Source organism: Columba livia, chromosome 7 (assembly GCF_036013475.1).
Source record: "Columba livia isolate bColLiv1 breed racing homer chromosome 7, bColLiv1.pat.W.v2, whole genome shotgun sequence".
NCBI classification, from domain to species: domain Eukaryota; kingdom Metazoa; phylum Chordata; class Aves; order Columbiformes; family Columbidae; genus Columba; species Columba livia.
The window spans coordinates 39,837,808-39,856,599 of NC_088608.1; the positions used below are offsets into that span (position 1 = coordinate 39,837,808).

General features: G+C 44.3%; 1 protein-coding gene across 1 annotated transcript; it reads left to right on the forward strand.

Annotated features, from left to right (window-relative positions):
• The first annotated feature begins 2,233 nt into the window (after positions 1-2,233).
• Positions 2,234-11,665, forward strand: SUMO1 (small ubiquitin like modifier 1). The gene is made up of 5 exons (XM_065069493.1): positions 2,234-2,386; positions 6,868-6,942; positions 8,144-8,221; positions 10,118-10,189; positions 10,789-11,665. The coding sequence occupies exons 1-5, from the start codon at positions 2,375-2,377 to the stop codon at positions 10,855-10,857; spliced, it is 306 nt and encodes a 101-aa protein (XP_064925565.1). The 5' UTR covers positions 2,234-2,374; the 3' UTR covers positions 10,858-11,665.
• The last annotated feature ends 7,127 nt before the right edge of the window (positions 11,666-18,792 follow it).

Sequence of the window (18,792 nt, forward strand, 5' to 3'; positions counted from 1 at the left end):
GGGAGAGCAGTAATATTGCAAAAAGCTAATTTAAGAGTAAATACCACTTACTGGTCTGACTTTGAACATTGCTTTCTGCCTTTTTGCCAGCACTGACCGCTCTTGAGCAAACACGCTGGCATTACAAGATTACAGATTGCTCTTAAAGTCCAGTTTTATAAGAAACTTCCGCCAGACCAAAGAGGTTTTGCACAGACTGGAAGAGACAATAGTTGTAAGAAAACCACTAACAGCTTCAACCCTAAACCACATACATGGTTTCAGAGAAATTACCAGCAAGCTGAAGGTGCAAGGGTGAACTTTATTGACCTCGGGTGATTGAGATTAGTTGCAGATGGGGGAACTGGGGAAGTTATAAACCACCTGAGAACTAAAAGAGGTTATTACAGCAGGTAAAGCAGCCTTGATGGGGTCTGCAGCAGCAACTTTGGGCTTTGTGGGAAGGTTATGTTTTTATTAAGCTTGCTGTGCATTGAGTTTGGGCTGTCAAAGAAGAAAGGTGTGAGTTTTGCTGCTGTATTTCCACAGTTCTCATGGGTTGAAGGGAGATTTGGTTTGGAAATGCTGCCCAAACGTAACTTGTGTCCTGAACAGTTTAACACCCCTGCAGCCAGGTGAGTGAGAATGGAGTCATGATAGGTAACGGTGCTGTTACTTAGTGTGTGTGCATTTCAGCGTTACACCTTTGCTGCCATATATAGGGGCAGGTAACTCTGTTTTGACTCTCATGAGTGTTGCTTGTATTTTAGGCTTGGGGAGGAAAAATGGTAAAATGAAGAGTTGTGTTCAGGTTTTGTGCCTGAGTCCGGGACTTTACCCTCATTGCCATAAAGCTGCTCTTAAAACTCACTGATGAATAGCAGTGATGTGTAGGACAGTGTAGGTATTTATCATTTTCTGTTCTGTGAGTATTGTGTTGCCATGAAGCCCTTGGATGGCTTATTTTGGTGCTTTATGAAGTGTCATTAAGCTTATGATGAGCTCTCGCTGTCAGCTTGGTATAGTATGAATGTATTTGGTTTTACTGCCTCCTAGGCCTTACCTAAGAAAGATCTTAATTCTGTAGCTCTGTATAGTGCCTGTTCTGGTTATCTTCAGTGTTGTGGTTTTTGTTTTTTTTCCTTGTTATTTCCGAATTGTTTTAACACTTGTGATTAAAACTAGTCCCTATGGGTCTAGATAACGTGCAGCTTCCCTGACTAGCGGGAGCACATCGCCTGGTGTAGATGTTTGTTCTGCTCACCGGCCCCTCAAAGCCAAGCACCTGCTCATTCCAGCAGCCGTTTTTGCAGAGGGATGTTGCTGCCACATGCAGTCTGAACAGCGTCTCTTTAAGCTGTGGATGTTGCTGCTCATTCAAACCTGCGTGCTGATGTAAAGCAGGACATCTGTTTGTGCTACTGTGGGGAGTCTGAGACCACACCTGGAATATTGTGTCCAGTTGTGGCCCCTCAGTTCCAGCAGGACAGGGAACTGCTGGAGAGAGTCCAGCGCAGCCACCAAGATGCTGAAGGGAGTGGAGCATCTCCCGTGTGAGGAAAGGCTGAGGGAGCTGGGGCTCTGGAGCTGGACAAGAGGAGACTGAGGGGGGACTCATTCATGGGGATCAATATGGAAAGGGGGAGTGTCAGTAGGATGGAGCCAGGCTCTTCTCGGTGACAACCAGTGACAGGACAAGGGGCAATGGGTACAAACTGGAACACAGGAGGTTCCACTTAAATTTGAAAAGAAACTTGTTCCTGGTGAGGGTAACAGAACACTGGACCAGGCTGCCCAGGGGGGTTGTGGAGTCTCCTTCTGTGCAGACATTCCAACCCGCCTGGACACCTTCCTGTGTAACCTCATCTGGGTGTTCCTGCTCCATGGGGGGATTGCACTGGATGAGCTTGCCAGGGCCCTTCCAACCCCTCACATTCTGTGAATCACTAGAAGTTTGACGGAATGCAACAGCCTCAGTGCAAATTTGCTCAATAGAATCATAGTTTGTGTTGAAGGACCTTCCCAGTGCCCCCCCTGCCATGAGCAGGGACATCTTCACCAGCTCAGGTTGCTCAGAGCCCCGTCCAGCCTGGCCTGGGATGTCTCCAGGGATGGTTCATCCACCACCTCTCTGGGTTCCTGGGCCAGGCTCTCACCACCCTCAGGGGCAGCAATTTCTCCCCATGTCCAGCCTCAATCTCCCTCCTTCGGTTTAACCCCGGCCCGTCCCGCTCCCGCACGGTGACGTTAGCCAGAGAGGGGCGGAGTCGCGGGCCGGAAGTGCGCCGAGGCGCACCGGAAGTCCCGCCCGCCGCGGCCTGTGTTTGCGCTGCGGGCAGAGAAAGGAGCGGACGCGGCGCCCGGCCCAGCCCAGCCTGCACCAACGGGCCGAGCCATGTCGGACCAGGTACGGCCGGGGGGACGCGGCGGGGCCGGCCCGGCGGGAGGAGCTGCCTGCGCACCCTCCGCGGGCAGCTCGGGCCCGGCGCGGAGCGGCCCGAGGGGAGCGGCCGGCCCGGCGGCGCGGGGGATGTTCCCCCCGGGGTTGTGTGTGCGGGCGGGCGGCCGGCGATCCGCGGCCCGGCCGATCCCTGCTCCCGGCGCTGGGAACACGGGTCCCCGGGGCCCGGGCTGTGCGGCGCAGCGGTGCTTTGGTTCCGCTCGCCGCGGCCCGCTGGGCCCGGGGATGCTCGTTCCCCGGAGCTCGGGAGGAGGGAAGCCCGGGCTCTCCCAGCCGAGCCGTGCTCACCTGCATTAAACCCCCCGTCCCGCCTTCGCTCCTTGTGCATCACCGTTTTCCTTTCGTTTCCGACTTCCCAACTTGAACGTTTCCTTGTGCCACAAGTTCCTGGCTCGCTTGGCCTTGCAGCTGTTGCTTTAGGCGATGTGACCTGCAGGTGGGGACTTAGAACAGCATTCCAGTTTCCATTCGTGCTCTGCTTTGCTTTGGTGGTGTTTTTATATTGCCCCCAACTTTGTCGCAGTTCAACTTTGGAAAAATCGTTGTCAGTACGTACAGCTGTTTCTTGCAGCGCTGTGACCTCAGGATCAGGCAGGAAAAGTATCCCGAGAGAAGGCAAAGCTCAGTGTACAGTGCGTGTTGGGGAACAGCCTTGCCCTGCAGTGCCCGGGAACAGAAACCCTCGCTGGATACGCTGTGGTCTGTCCTGCCCATCCCGGCCTCCAAACAAAGCCCAGTGGCCTCGGCGTGCGCTTCCCCTCTATTAAAACACCTGAAAGTGGCTGCTTAAAAAAAAAAACAGGCAAATTCTGGACTAGATTTGTGTAGACTGATCTTCACGTGACCTGCTCGGTAGCTTTGTGAACCGAGGCATGTTTTAACACAGCAGCTCCCATTAGGTAATTCCTTCTCTAGGCAAATTCTAAAACATATACGTGTTTGTGCTGTGGGGCTGCTTGAACTACATAAAATTCAGTGCCTATGATAACCTTTTTTAGATATATATCTTGAAGGTCTTTGAATAAGGACCCTGTTGGGTTTTTTTTGTAATGGATACTCTAAACATTGTTGTACATTGTGTCAGTCATTTCTGGGGGGGACTGTATAGCAAGAGGTAAACAGATGCTTAAGTAACAATGTAACATATGGTAATGCTGGCCTGCAAATCTCATTCCTTTGTTGGTCAGTTCTACAGGAATAATTGGATTACCCCAAATTGTGGATTGCTTACAGTGTCCTTTGTTTTTGGCCCTGGGGTTGAGAGGACATAATTTGTTACCAGTTATAATTAAGACAAGAAGCATACTTGATTTAGTTACTTTATTTCCAATAGGAAATGAACTTTTATGATAACTAAAAATACTTACAAGAAGGGTGGTTTTCAAAACACCTATTGCTGCTTGGTGAGATCGAGATGGAAACAAAGAGAGTAATTTTTCCCCTCACTTCAAGGGTCTTGGGCTGGTTTTGCTTCTATTGAATCTAGATTTTGGCGTTTTTATCTGTTCGTGTACTACTAATAAATAAATAGTTTGCATTTTCCCATCCCTGTGACAAAGGTAAGAGTTCATTTGCTGTGTTAGGAAGTGTGTCCTATTCTTTTAGTAATTTTGGTATTATCTAAAGTGTGCTGAGTATAGAGAGGTTTTTTTTAGGCTTGGACATTGAAGTTTGAGCGCTCCAGAAAACTGGAGGAGGAAGCTTGGCAATACTGCCTTGCAGTGTTTGTTTTGTGGTTTCATGAGTTGCAATAACAATACCAGTGCGTTGGGTCTGAGAAACTTTAGGTCCTTTAGGGTCATGAACTTGGTGTTGATATATGAATGGGAGGCTCATTTTGTGCTGCTGAGAACTGTGGAATGATGCCTTTGAACTTTAGGTGTCTGATGAGGAGTTAGAACCTGGTGTGTGGTGGTAGGTGCTCCTGCTCGTGTGGCAGTTTCCTGCGGTACCCCGAACACCAGCCCTGCTCACAGTGTGCAGGAAGGTCTGGAGCCTTGTTTGCAGATTCGGGATTTTGGTAGTGAATACTTATAGTTTAGAGCAATCTCCTCTCTTTCTTTGTTCTTAAGTGGTTTTTGTGTTGGCTTTACCATTTGGCCTTGAATGGCAGTATAGTTCACTGAAAAAATGCAGGGAGCTGTTTCGGACTTGCTGGATCTTGTTGTATTCTGGTTTCATTTTTACTTTAAGCTTCGGTTATTGGCATTGTCAACCTTGATCTTATTTCTCCTTTCCTGAAATCACAGCTCTGTTTGCTCCTAGTCTGTGGGTGGGAGATTACTGGGGCTTTAAGCAGGCATCTTTATGGTACGATGTTTCGTGACTCTGGTTCCCTCTGCTTTTTGTACTGCTGGCTGCTTCCCCTATTTGTTTTGGGTACTAGAGGCAAAGAAGGCAGGAATCAAACCTTCTGAGTCACTGCTTTCCACCCTGTTGGTCAGAGGCGCTGGTGTAGTAGCAATACTGATTTGTCACACTGTACGCGGGGTGATTTGGTTTGGACGGATAAGTAGGTGGATCTGTTACAGCGCACAGAACTGTATAAACTATGACAAATGTCTTTGCTCTGTTTGGTTCTTATATAATGTAAACCAAGGCAGTGACTGACCCAAAACCTCATGTGAGAGGACAGGATGTTTCTGTATCAGCGATAGCAACACAGGAGATAGTTTCGAAATTAGACTTAAGATCTGCGGAGATCTGAACCTCTGTCTGATTCCTAAAGGTCAGTAATCCCATAGACGGACCATAAAAATGCTGTTTGTGCGAGTTATCAGGTGCTTGGTTTTACTTTCTCTTCTCAGTCTGGAGTGGAAATTGGTGGTTTTTTATTCCTGAAAATAGTCCCGTGAGGTCAGAGCTCGGGGGTGTTAGAGAGGGGCAGCTTTGGGCAGCACGGTGGCTGTGGTCAGAGCTGGGGGATGTTAAAAAGGGGCAGCTTTGGGCAGCACGGTGGCTGTGGTCAGAGCTGGGGGATGTTAAAAAGGGGCAGCTTTGGGCAGCACGGTGGCTGTGGCAGCAGTGAAGGCTCCTTTCATGTGTCAGAAGTTGCTTGCTCGGAGACCTGAGGGTGTTTAGTTTCCCCTGGACGCTTGGGGTCAGTTCTTGGGTTTGAGCTTGAAGGATGACAGATCAGTCCCAGCAGTCCAGGTTGTGCCCAGGTAGGGGTTTAAAAAAGTAGAATTAAAACCAGATGGAGTTTGTGGCTCATACTTTTTTGCCCTGACAGCACTGGAATGTATCTGGCTCGAGTCAGCGAGTCAGGCTGATAGGAAGAACGCTTCCTCTCTCTGTGCTCCAGACTCAGACCCCTACAGATAGGGAAGGTGTTGGCAGACTTTCCCCTTCCCCAAACTTTTAACAGGCTTGTCTGCCATTTTAATCTGAAGATAGAGACCTATCTGGATGAACTTAATCCAGAAGGTTAGTGTGTGGTTTTGGCACTTGATCCTAAAGCTCAAGACCAACCCTACAAAGGATGTTTCTGTGTACTCAGCAAAAAAAGTCCCTTTAGCGCTGGGAAAATGTGTGTGATAGGCCTCTGAACATATTTTGCTTATTTTATCTATGGCGTTAAGGAATAAAATATGAAAGGAATACTTGAAAGATGATCAGCAGGGTATCCTTGTTCCTAGTTGGGAAGGTTTCTTTCTCAAGCCCCATCACGGCAGCTCGTCTCTCACTTGGCTTATCTATCTGCAGCTAAAGTGAAAACTTCATCTTTTAGAACATAACACACCAGCCTTTTTGATGAGCTTCAGTGCTCAAGTCGTTGAATCAAACTTGTCTGCGCAATTAATTCTCCTGGAAAGGTATCAAAACGCCGTAGTTCTTAGAACTGCGGCTTTTAAGAACTTTTACGAATTGTGATCTTAAAACAAATACACTAGAAGGAAGCTGTTCCTTGATGGGTTGTTGGCAGAGAAAAGGTGGCTGACCGTGCTTTTGAAAGGAGTAAATACTGTTGGTGCAATAGACTGGGAAGTGTTTGCGTGGTTCCCTCTCTCCAGGCTGGCAGGGTGTCACAAGTGCGTTCTGTTTACTCTGCTCGCGATCTGCTTTTTGCTGTTAAATATCTAAACCTCTTGCTACGCTTTCGCTATTTCTTGTTTGCAGTCTGTTTGTTGACTAGAAGTTAGTGCTATAAAATCATACTTATCATTTTTGCATCTGTCATCTATTTCCAAACGATCCTTCCCTTGTTTCTTACGTTCCTCAGTGTTTCTCTTCTGCCATTAATTAAATCTTTCACATGCAGCCAGCCAGCCTCTAACAATGCTATGTTGATATCCTTTTCGCACAGGGAAAGGAAGAAATAAAGTACCTTGGATAGCCTGATTTTATGTAATAAGGAGGATGGCAGCTGTCATACTGTTCAGTGAAGAGTGTTGAACTGATCAGGTTTTTAATTTATTCTTTTTCAGGAAGCAAAGCCTTCAGCTGAGGACTTAGGAGATAAGAAAGAAGGGGAATACATTAAACTCAAAGTCATTGGGCAGGTGAGTGTTTACATCATTACTTGTTGACACTTGGTGGAGGTGTGAGCTTTTGTATTGTAGAAATGAACAAATGGAAGTTGATACTTCCAGTTCTTCAATGTGGATCCTCCCCTGCCATTAACTACTTAGCAATTGCCAGTAATGTGTTTAGTGGGTTGTTCTTTTTTTAAAGCTTGAATAATTTATGACTCCGAATTTGGTCAGTGTGATCCCCATCTTGCAACTAGGCGACCTGATGCAGTGAGGGATTAATTTATCCAAAGACATGAACAAAACATGTGGCAAATCTATGCATTCAGGTCTCCAGAGTTCATGTAGTACGCTAACCTTGAGGTCAGATTCCTTAGGCAGGGTTAGGAAGAGGATCCTGTTGGCTGGCACATTGATAGGTGTGAATGCTGGATTCCAAGTCTGAATTCAAGTTGTGTTGTAATGTGAATGTGGAGAACCTTCTAGAACAGAAGCTCTTCTGTGCAAAGGGCCCCCAGCACGTATGACTTGACTTATTGTTGGTTGGAGTATTAGTGCGATCACTCTGCTGTTCATGACTTAGAACAGAACTAACCCCAGCCTACTTCCCTCTGGCTGGTTTAACTGGCAATGGTGACACATTCAAAAGCCAGACGTGACCCACGTTCTGCGCTGACCCTCTCACAGTCTGTTCTAGCTGTAGCCATTTTGACAGTTGTAGTTACTCATCTCTTACGACTGGTAGGAAGGACCATAGAATAATGAGACCTAAGATTTCTCCGTGGGTCAGTGTTGTGTTGCTAAGTCTGCCTGTATCCTAAATTCTAGATAATTAACTCTAATTCAATGAGGTTTTTGAAGTGTGAGCTTTAACTTGTCTCTAGGAATCTTAGAGCAGAAGTTCCCTGCATATGTGTGTTTGTTTTGCGTCAGTACATCAGCCTGGTAAAGATGGAAGCACAGACTGAACCGTGTATGGGTTTTAGTACTTTTAGATCCCAAAGCTGCACAGGGAGCCTGAGGCTATGCCATCTGTTTTAAAACAGAGCACACGATGAATTCAGTGGCTGATAAATCATTCTGGAGGTTCATGTTATAATGCACGGCGATAGTTGAACTGCATTCTGTGTTAGTTTTATATAAGTTTTTCTTAATGCAAGTTGTAAAATTAGCCTAGATAAAATAAGCAGTTAGGACAAAGAGAGTAACTTTTTTTCTTTTCTGTTCTTAGGACAGCAGTGAAATTCACTTCAAGGTGAAAATGACAACACACCTCAAGAAACTCAAAGAATCATACTGTCAAAGACAGGTTTGTGAAACAGTGACACTTTAAAAAGAAAAACAAGCCAAACACTGTAGCTTTACTTTTCCTGCTGTTCTTTCAAATACAGACAAGCTTCTGTGTAGTTACCAGCAGGACAGGTAGCGGACAGTACAAATAGAATGGATCTCCTCATTCCTTTTGACAAGGGAAAGGATTTCTATTTAAGACAGTTGTGAATTTTGTAGTAAGTTTAAATTAGTGTTTGAAAATATGTACTGGCCACTCAGAAGATCTGGAATTTATTTTATAAAATGCCCAGGCATGCATTTATAGTTACTGTAAAATCTTCTGTCTCTGAGCGATATTCCCTTAAGGCAGTAGAAAGCTGCAGCTCAGGGTGAGAGCAGCTTTGGGTGTTGTTACAGCCATTCATGTGGTCATCTCTAATTTTAGGGCATAATACCAGTGTTAGAAGAAATCTGCAGCATTAATTGTGTGTGTAGATAAATAGTAACTACTGCTCCAGAACAAAAATCCGTCTTCATTTCCAGATGCTGTGGCAGATATTGTGGATTCAGTGCTGCTATTTCCAGAAGCCCTGGCCTAGTTTATCCCCAGCTTTGGGGACAGATGCCTTGTGTGGCCTTTTCTTGAGGAACTGTGTTGGAGTTCACTTGAGGAGATATAATTATCAGAACTAATACTTTGAGTTTTTTCTTAATACCTTGAGATAAGTTGAACTTGAGAATTGAAGTGTTCTTTTGTAGAGTGTGTTCTATTTTGCTGTCCTTCTGCACTAAGAGGAAAGAAAATATCAAACACCAGATATGTTTGTAGCCAAACGCAAATGATTAAAATTGTGATTCACTTGAAAAAGTTGACGTTGTAAAATAAGATCTCAGAAATGATTCATTCAGCACTCTTATTGACTGGTGGCCATGCATGCGTGTGCAGTTATGTTTTTTTAAGGAACAAATAATTGCTTGCATGAATACAGCTCTATCTGTCTCGTGGGCTGACTTCTGGAGAGCCTCTGATCTCCACCAGCAGTCAGTGTGGTTTTTGGTGTCAAGTCGCCTTTGCCTGGTAAAGGGACCATGATTGTTTCTTCCAAGTTGGTTGGAGGGGTGGTCAGAAAGGTGTGAGGAGCCTTTCTCTCCTTTGAGTTTTTCTACCTAGTTATTTGCAAGCAATATTTGAGATCCAACTGATGTGCTAAGCAGGTCATATTTCATTTGTGTTTGGCTCATAACTTGGAGAAGAAAAAGATGAGGCATTTGCTTCGTCTGAGGAGGTGAAGTACAATATTCTGCTGGAACACAGGCGTGCTGTACAATAGACATACTGGAAGTTCGTTTACCACTGGGATGCCCCTTTCTCCCTGTTGGAATGGGAATTTTTTCCCCCTCAACTCTGCTCTTGTCCCCAGCAAAGAGCTTTTGCAGAACCAATAACGGTAAGGGTTGCTATTCCCTCCTATGGCGATATGAGATTGGGAAAGCAAGGGGAGGAGTTAATGAAGTGAACATTGTGTTCCTCCTGCTGCCTTAGGATCTTCAATACGGCTGAGATGCAGTTCAGAAAAAGGTGGGACCTTCATGTGTCGTGTTGTCTTGGAAGGGAGATTGTAGTCAGTACTATATTTATATATTATAATGGCAAGAAAAAAAGCTAAGGGAACTTCCAAGTTGTTGAGCCAGGACTCCAGTGAGACTCTGGAATAAACACGCATTTCAGCACTGTCCTGCTCCTTGAGTCGCTCCTTTGCCATCCATCTGCTTGCAACAGAATAGCTGAGCTCCCTGTGTGACAGGAACTAACACTTTATTTTTGGACTTTCATGTGTTGTTTTTATTAAAAATGTTGCTCTTGCAAATCCGTACAAGTTTCAGTAAGTGTGGTGTTTGTTTTTTTTTCTTGTACATCTGTTTCTCTTCTTAGGGTGTTCCAATGAATTCACTCAGGTTCCTCTTCGAGGGTCAGAGAATTACTGATAATCATACCCCCAAGGAGGTGAGTTTCTTTCTAGAGAAAGCATTACATAGTTCACTGGTGAAACTAAATACCAGATTGGTTAGTTTCCCTGTTCTGCTAGACCATTAACCAGAATGAAGGCCTTCCTTTAAATACAAGCAGCTTTTTGGACTATATTGGGTCAGCTATAGTCTGGCTGTATTTGCCTAACTAAACCTTTACTAAGGCCAGTATGCAATTCAGGAAGAGCCTGACTGAACCTTCAGGTGTGGTGTAGTCACTGCTTACCGGGGGGAAAAAACCCCAGTTGTTAAGCTAGATGTGCAGTGTGACTTGGGAAAAAATATGTATTTAGCTGACATTTATTAGATGGAAGTGTAAATAAACAGAAACCAGGTTATTCCTGCTGGCCGGTGACTTCCACCAATTGTTATGACCAAACAGGAAGAACCACTGTTAGAATCATGACCTTCTGAAAAATCAAATGAACTTGTGTACTGTGAAACTGGACTGCATTTTTTCCTCTCTTTGGTGAATTATGATGGAGAAACGGACTGTTGTATAACTTGAAGACCTGCTCCGAATTCAGTACACCAGATTTATAACCATTATATGCTGTTTTTTCTCTGTTCTCACAGCTGGGGATGGAGGAGGAAGACGTGATTGAAGTTTATCAGGAACAGACGGGGGGTCACTCAACAGTTTAGATCCTTCAGTTTTTCTTCCCCCTTAATCCTTTTTTATTTTTAAATAATAGTTCTTTTGTAATGTGGTGTTCAACACTGAATTGAAACTGGCACCCCATCTCTGGGAGTTTATTTTCGAGCGTCCGCTATTTTGAATTCTCGTGCTCATTATACACTATCGTTTCTGTTTTCATTGTGCTGAACTTTTGTGACCCAGCTGCAGCCCTGCTCCCCTCTTCCCTCCCGCCCTCCCCGTTAGAAACACCCGTGCACGCACGCGTTGGTATGTTCGCGAGGCGCGTGCATCGCAGGCGCGACGGCCGTAAGATCTGCCGGCCGGGCGAGTGTTCTTAACGACTTCCACGCCTGCCCTGAAGTTGTGATGTATGACTGTTTCACTCCTGGACTATAACTTCCCGCGTGAGATGAAGTTTTTCAGAGAACTAAACTGTGGAGAAATTATGTACCCGTAACTCAAAGCTATTTTGCTTTAATTGCGCTGATGGCCCAATGAAGAAGGTGACCAAGTTGGGAATGGAAGAGCTAGAACTGTTGTCATCTGTACCTTGCTCCAGAGGTGGCTTTGCTGAAGACATAAAATTGAAAACCCCAATTATTCTTAAATCTTGCCAGAAGAGCCCAGAAGCATTTTAACTTCATATAGCAATTAGTCCATGCAGGTATCCATGCAAGAATGTTCACAGCAGACAACTGGCGTGTTACTTTGATGCTCTTGTTTGTACCTTTTGGCCTGGGACGTGGGTTTTGAATGGACATTGTCTGTACCAGCTTCATTTAAAATAAACCAGAAAAACAATTTTATAAACAACTTGCATTTTCTTTTCAAACATTTGGAAATGAGCAAAACCATAAAGTTATAATAGGGGTGCGCTTTTCCACTAACTGTATGTTGAAGCCAGAAAAAACCAATTGTGCTCTGTAAATATACCTCATTAAAAAAACAATACTTTTTTCCTACTTGCCCTGGTAAAATACTTGATCTGCTTGGTTTGCAGGTGACTATTTGCAACTGTTAGCTGTTTCTTTTGTTAGATACTCACAGGTTTACTACACGCACAAAAGTTAACCTGGGAGTGCGAAGATGGTTTATAATGTCAACGTTTCACGTGATCACGATACTGTTATATAATCTCTGTGGTGGACGACATGGCAATGTCGTGATAGTTCATCGGGCCTCACGAGGGGGGTCTGGGGCACGTTCCAGTGAGCTGCAGGTTCCCAGTGTGAGAACCTGTTCTGGGGGTGAAAGCTGAGGGGGGTTATGGGCAGAGTGGTGTGGAGAGGAGATTGCTGCAGGTAAACACACTTCAGCTTTGCAGGGAAATAGGGCTCATTTGGCTTGGTTTGCTAAGTCAAGTTCACTGTGAATGCCAGCTGCATTTAAAGACACATTTTAGTGCTGCGTACTTGGGAGAAATCGCACATCTGGAATGATTAGCTTTTTATGGCACTTGCTGTAAAGCTAGGAACACATTTTCTTTCACGCTCGTGGTTTGTGTCCTGTTTCTGATTTAGCAATGCTTTTGTACGCATAGTTGCACTAAGCGGTTTTTTAAAGATTAAAAGTTTTGTTTAAAAAATGGCAGAATATGGGGTTTTCTTGAAATGTTCTGTGTAATTCAGTTCTTAGGGGGGAGCGGGATTACCACAGTGATGTAGAACAACGTGGCTTCTCTGCCCTTCCCTCCGATTGCTTTTTTAGATGACTAAATGCATCTGCTTCACAATACCAGAAATAAGCAGCCTTATGATTATAATCAGATCATCTTCTAATTTAAAACGGTATCATTCTCCTGTTAGTAGACAAATAATCCCATTATCCCTTTTCTGCAAACCAGGATTGGAGGCACCGGGGTGGTTTGCTGAGGTTGTTCTGGAAGCTGAAAGCGGAGCCGAGAAGCGAATGCAGATCCCCTGGGGTTGATGCTGGTACTCCAGGTGCTGCACCAACTTGCTTTCGCTTCTCGCTGTTCACTTTTCCGAACCTGTTATGTGCTCGTTTATATCAGTTTTCTAGTTGAAAGGCTGCCTTTACTTCTGAGGCTACAGAGGGGGTTTTCCTGCAGAATGCAGCTTTGATAGGATGAAACTCGAGATGATTTCTCACTGTTGCGTAACCTTGTCCTAAGAGCCGTTTCTTTATAGAGCAGGTATGGTACTGGTGGCAAAACCAATTTGACCTCTTTCTCAGATGTGTTGAGCTTTGAGGAGCTTTGGCAGAGCTGCTGGTCTAAAGCGATGTCTGTGCTGTTAGAGCTTGGTGGAACAGTAAGAACAGGAAAACTAATCTGGCATAGACTTCCTAAACCTTTTATAATTTTGAAGCATGTGACTGGAATCTGGATTGGCCTTCATATGTTGAAGGAAAACAGAGAAAATGATCTTTTTTTTCCTCCTGCAATTTTTTCTGTCTCTGTTTACATGCTTATCCATATATTAGAATGGAGTGGAGCTGTTGATGGCTGCTTTTGTTAAGTGTTTAAAAAGAAAAGTGGCGATGGGAAAATGAAGCCATCTTCACTGAGTCAGTTATGCAGTGGGAGGTGGAAGCTAACGTTTGCTTTACTTCTGTTTAATTAGTATATTTAATATTCACTATGGTGGCATGTAAAAGCTGTAGCGATTGGCGCTTTACAAAACTATGTCTCAACAGATTTTCTTAAAGCTGCAATGTTTAAAGGATTTGTGTATTCTCATAAATACATCTACACGATCATCAGTTCGAATAAATGAGATTTTCTGAAGTTAAATGTGTAAATGTTGGTAGGATTTGACTTCAGTTAGAATGCCAGATAATGCTAAGACTTGAAGTTTGCAACAAATTTTGACTAACCATGTGTTGTTTTACACAAAATCACAGCATCCCAGAATGTCAGGGGTTGGAAGGGGCCTGGAAAGCTCATCCAGTGCAATCCCCCCATGGAGCAGGAACACCCAGATGAGGTTACACAGGAAGGTGTCCAGGCGGGTTGGAATGTCTGCACAGAAGGAGACTCCACAACCCCCCTGGGCAGCCTGGGCCAGGCTCTGCCACCCTCACCATGAAGTTTCTTCTCATATTTAGGTGGAACCTCCTGTGTTCCAGTTTGTACCCACTGTCCTATCATTGGTTGTCACCGAGAAGAGCCTGGCTCCATCCTCCTGACACTCCCCCTTTCCACATTGATCCCCAGGAATGAGTCACCCCTCAGTCTCCTCTTGTCCAGCTCCAGAGCCCCAGCTCCCTCAGCCTTTCCTCACACGGGAGATGCTCCACTCCCTTCAGCATCTTGGTGGCTGCGCTGGACTCTCTCCAGCAGTTCCCTGTCCTGCTGGAACTGAGGGGCCACAACTGGACACAATATTCCAGGTGTGGTCTCCCCAGGGCAGAGCAGAGGGGCAGGAGAACCTCTCTGACCTACTGACCACCCCCTTCTAACCCACCCCAGGTACCATTGGCCTTCCTGGCCACAAAGGCCCAGTGCTGGCTCATGGTCACCCTGCTGTCCCCAGGACCCCCAGGTCCCTTTCCCCTACGCTGCTCTCCAACAGGTCGTTCCCAACTTATACTGGAACCTGGGGTTGTTCCTGCCCAGATGACAGACTCTACACTTTTAGAAGCACTACAGCTCTATACTAGTTATCAGCTTTTCCTACTTTAGATTGGAAATTACTTTTAAGAATACAACACTAAAATATCTGTGCTGACCTGCACACCTTCTGTAAGCACTCTTGAATTATTGCTGTTCAGGTAAATTTTCTTAAATGAGAATATCAGCTTCTGAGGCACCATACAGAGAATGGTAGGAATTGTCCAAGTTGCAAGAAGTGTAAACTGGTTTTGGTTTGGTAACCAGTACTTAATGTGTATTTGATTAATTGAAGTTCAGCTTCAATTCTGAGACTGCAAAAATTACTTTCTCCACAGGAACTGCAACACGAATTGAATCTACAAGTGTTCCACTTTCTTACGTTAGATAATATTACAGAAGCAGAAAATAAGATAAACATGATTTACCAAGAAGGAAAGTTCCTATCTTGATCTAGTCTCTCTCATCCTATTGTTGAGTCTGAAATCTTAAATGGTAGCACACTTACTGCAATTTACCAGTTTGGGGGGTTCCTCTTCAACTCAGCACTGAGGCCTTTGTACCTTTTGTAAAATGATGGTTCTGTTGTTTTCTCTCTTAATGCAAAATGGACCAAAGAATCTGTGTTCTGGCACCTCAAGGGGTCTGTCTGGCTTCATTTCTCCTGGCTGGTGAAACATGGGTGCTTTCACTTGCTAGCAGCAGGGTGTATGGGAACATAGGTTAGTGAATGACGGCAGCACCCATCCCAAAAAATGCTGTTCTGCTTCTGAATCAGGTTGGAACCTTGGATTCCGTAGTGCAAATGGACATTAGATGCTCTAAACCAGCTGAAGAGTGCAGGTAAGATGTGAGTTGCTGGTGGAATTTGGGGAAACATTGCAAGGCTGGTTAAATAGCAGAAGAACTGCATTGTGGCTTGGAGTTGGAACTGAAGGCAGCTCAACTCCTGAGGAATCAATGCTGCTCTGCAATGTAAACTACACCAACAGAACTCCTGACTACAAAGGGTTTCTCTATAGGCTGGCTCTAGGTGTAAAGTTTTGTTATTATGAATACAGAGGAAAAAATAACTTCACTTTGTGATTAATAGCTATATACCTGATTAAAAACTGTGCTTGTGTTTGGCTTCCTCTGGAGCTGGTCTAGCGTCTCCCTCTGCCTCCAGTTGCTCCTCAGCCTTGTGCCTCGTCTTCTCCCGGTTTCTTCCTTCCTATTCCAGGCGTTCTGCCATCTGCATCAGCTGCTGGCGTTCCTCCTCTAACCACACGGCTCCTTCTTGCTGCCTGTGTTTTTCAGCCTCTTAGAAACAGATCACCAACAACTATTAGTTGCTCACATACTTCCTGTTTAGGAAATGTGGGGTTTTTAATCAATTACAAATAGAAAGAAAATACATTTATAATACTGACATTGCAAGCATTTAATATTGTCTCAAACACGTGTTTGTGCTAAATTGCAATTGGATTTTTTTTTTAATGTGCTTGGCATTTAGGTTTTCAAGCCTTCCTCTGCAACTATTTGTTAGAAGTAGAGTGGTTTGGTTTTGTTTCCTCAAATGTGTAGCTACTGGGACTTGGGCTTTCAGAGAAGATGTGTAATGAGAACATCAAGAAATGAACAGATGTGTGAAAAGCATGGCTGCTGTTACCGCCAGCATCCTGCACAGTTGTGTCGCAGCTTGGCTGTGGAGTTTCTCCAGGCTGCAGGGACTGTGTAAGAGGGGACTGTTGTTCCCATGTCTGTTTATCAGAGGGGGAGCAGCTGAGGGACTGCGAGTTTTGGGACATGGTGTCACAGGGTACACATAGGCCAAGTCTATGTCTACCAGAAACGGTCCATCCCTATGAGTTACCTGCAGCTGATGCCAGCGTCAGCCTTTCTGGTGACCTGCTCCTTCCTGCTCCTCCAGCTGCCTTTTCTGGAACTGCAGAAGCTTTCTGTGATAAATCCTCCCGCTGCTGCCAAATACCTTCTTGTGCTGCTTTCTCTAATTGTGACTTCTTTGCTGCCTCCCCCTCCTCCTGTTGCCTCCACTCTTCTAGTTGCTGTTTCTGTTAAAACATAAATTATTATTAATTGCTATAGCAACCTTGAGTTTGTGGAACATCCTTGCCAGAAGAAGAGCAGGTTCTAGCCCAAGGAGCTAAGCAGATTGCCAAAGTGAAGAGGAGAGAAATGAGAATAAAGAGAGAACAGGTGTTGGTTGGTGATACTTCACATATGTCTAGTTGGTTCTGCAAATTAGTATTTTTAAAAACCCCCACCTGTCTCCTTTGTACTGTCTGTAAGGAGGTGAGAACCTGAACTCTATAATTTTTGCATGTCTGATTTTGAGTGGAACATGAGGACTGCGGGATTTAGAGGTACATGGTTTTCATGAAACAAACACATGGAGACAAGGGCTGGAGGAGAGCAGAGGAACAAAGAACAAGAACCCAGGCTATGCAATGAGCAAGGACGCAACGGAGAGCCCTGGCTGGGCTTTAGATGTCACCAGAACACTGGTCACGACGGCCTATTTTGCAGAAGGATACATGCGGAGAGTAAAGAGTGTGAAAGTAAGTCAAGGGGGCTCATGAGGAGAAGGAATACGCTTCTTATTTTGGGAACAGGAAGTTAAGGGCAATAAAACTAAATGTCTTCTGCTTCACTGAGTGCTGATTAAGAGAATTTCCAAAATAACTTGGGGTTCTCCATCAAGCAATCTGACTTGAGTGCCTATTTGCTTTTCTTGAAATAAAGTTAAGCAGGGCATGGCACGGCACTAATCTCGAAAAGTGCTCCATAAATCAGATTCGTCCTTTCATTTCAGCTGATTAAAAGATGCTACTTGTACAAACCTGGTTCTTAGAGGTGCCAGTGACAGTGGGATTCCCTCCCAAGTGGTGTCATTTCTAGGTCGGCTGCAGGTCTCCAAAATCACCCGGGGAGGTCGCTGGTCCCCCAGTAAATACCATTCTTAATGACAAATTACAGCATGGAAGCAAAGCTTGGTGGGTGTGAGAATGTGTTGGTCTGTGCATGCAGAACATTTCAAAAGGTGAACAGAAATATGACCATTATATTACATTAGAGAAGTGATAGGTTTTCCCAGGGCTTTGCCTTACGTGTTTGTGTTTGGTTTGTGGTTTGTTGTTGTGGGTTTGTTTGGGGTTTTGTTGTTTTGTTTCCTTAAAGCTACGTTAGCAGATGTAAAGAGTCTAAGTGCTCTTTCCGCATTTTTTTATAGTATCAAATACTTGTATCATTAAGGAATAACTTACATTGCTATGTGATGTCTTTATAACACCCTGAGGTTTTCGTCAGGGAAAATGCTCAGTAGTAGTTTTGGTGCTGTATGGGAAGTGTGGATTATCAAGTATAATCTTCATTAACTCACTGTATAGACAGGTACAATTGGTTGAAAATCTGAATTTGTTTAATGACTGATTCACTGTCAATACTGATTTTTTCATTTATGACTTGGAAAATTGTTATTATAGGATAGACTCAGAATTCAGAGCAAGGATAAATGGATGATGATAGTATTTTTTAGAAGTTAAATTAGTAGACATACACACAATACTAAACTTTGAAAAAATCTAATATGCTGCCGAAAGACAGGACTTTATGTGCACGTTTCAGATGAAAAGGACTGCGAAGTTATCCTCTAGTTTGGAATTTGGTTGGGGGTACTGGGTCTGTTTGCTGGCTCCTTCACACTCTTATGTCTTATTAGTCTTCTATTCTATTAGAAGATGCTCTGTTTTATGTATTTATATATATGTGTGCGTGTGTGTTATTCACACTGTAGTATTGATGGGTTTGGATGTATACTGACAAAAACCAAAGCAAAGACTACTGTTGTTCCATCTCATGATTGCACTGAAATGTTCCCTTCTCAAAGGAGAACTTTATCCTCGCTCACCACAGCTCCTCTGTGCTCCTGGTGTTCCTTTTCCAGATCTGCCTTCGCTTTTTCCACTTGTTCTGCTGCTCTTTCTTTTTCCATTTCTGTTCTTGTTCCTTCCTCTTCTCCACTTGTAGCTGCTGCTGTTCTGCCTTCTCTGCCCTTTTTGCTGTGCGGATTTATCATCTTGCCATTTTCCAGGAGGAATCCGAACAGGAATATAATTAATACTGCACTTAAAGTTGACATTCTTTGAGTGATGATTTATCTGTTATTAACTGAGATTTAAAACGCTTGAAAGCGATGTGTTATGTACTTAGCAAATTAGATTTGATTTACATGGGACTCTTCCTGTCACAGTGCCTGTTTTCTCTATACGATAAACATTTCCGTGTGTTTTTCTTTCAACAGGTACTCACCTGTGTGATATCTCATTACTCTTACATTAACTTCCGTGTATTTAGTGTCGCAAAG

What these genes read in the sequence shown, in the direction of transcription:
- SUMO1 (XM_065069493.1), top strand. An exon ending in AACTCAAAGTCATTGGGCAG is followed by an intron (nt 6,943 to 8,143) that starts GTGAGTGTTTAC and finishes TTCTGTTCTTAG; the next exon opens with GACAGCAGTGAAATTCACTT. An exon ending in ATAATCATACCCCCAAGGAG is followed by an intron (nt 10,190 to 10,788) that starts GTGAGTTTCTTT and finishes CTGTTCTCACAG; the next exon opens with CTGGGGATGGAGGAGGAAGA.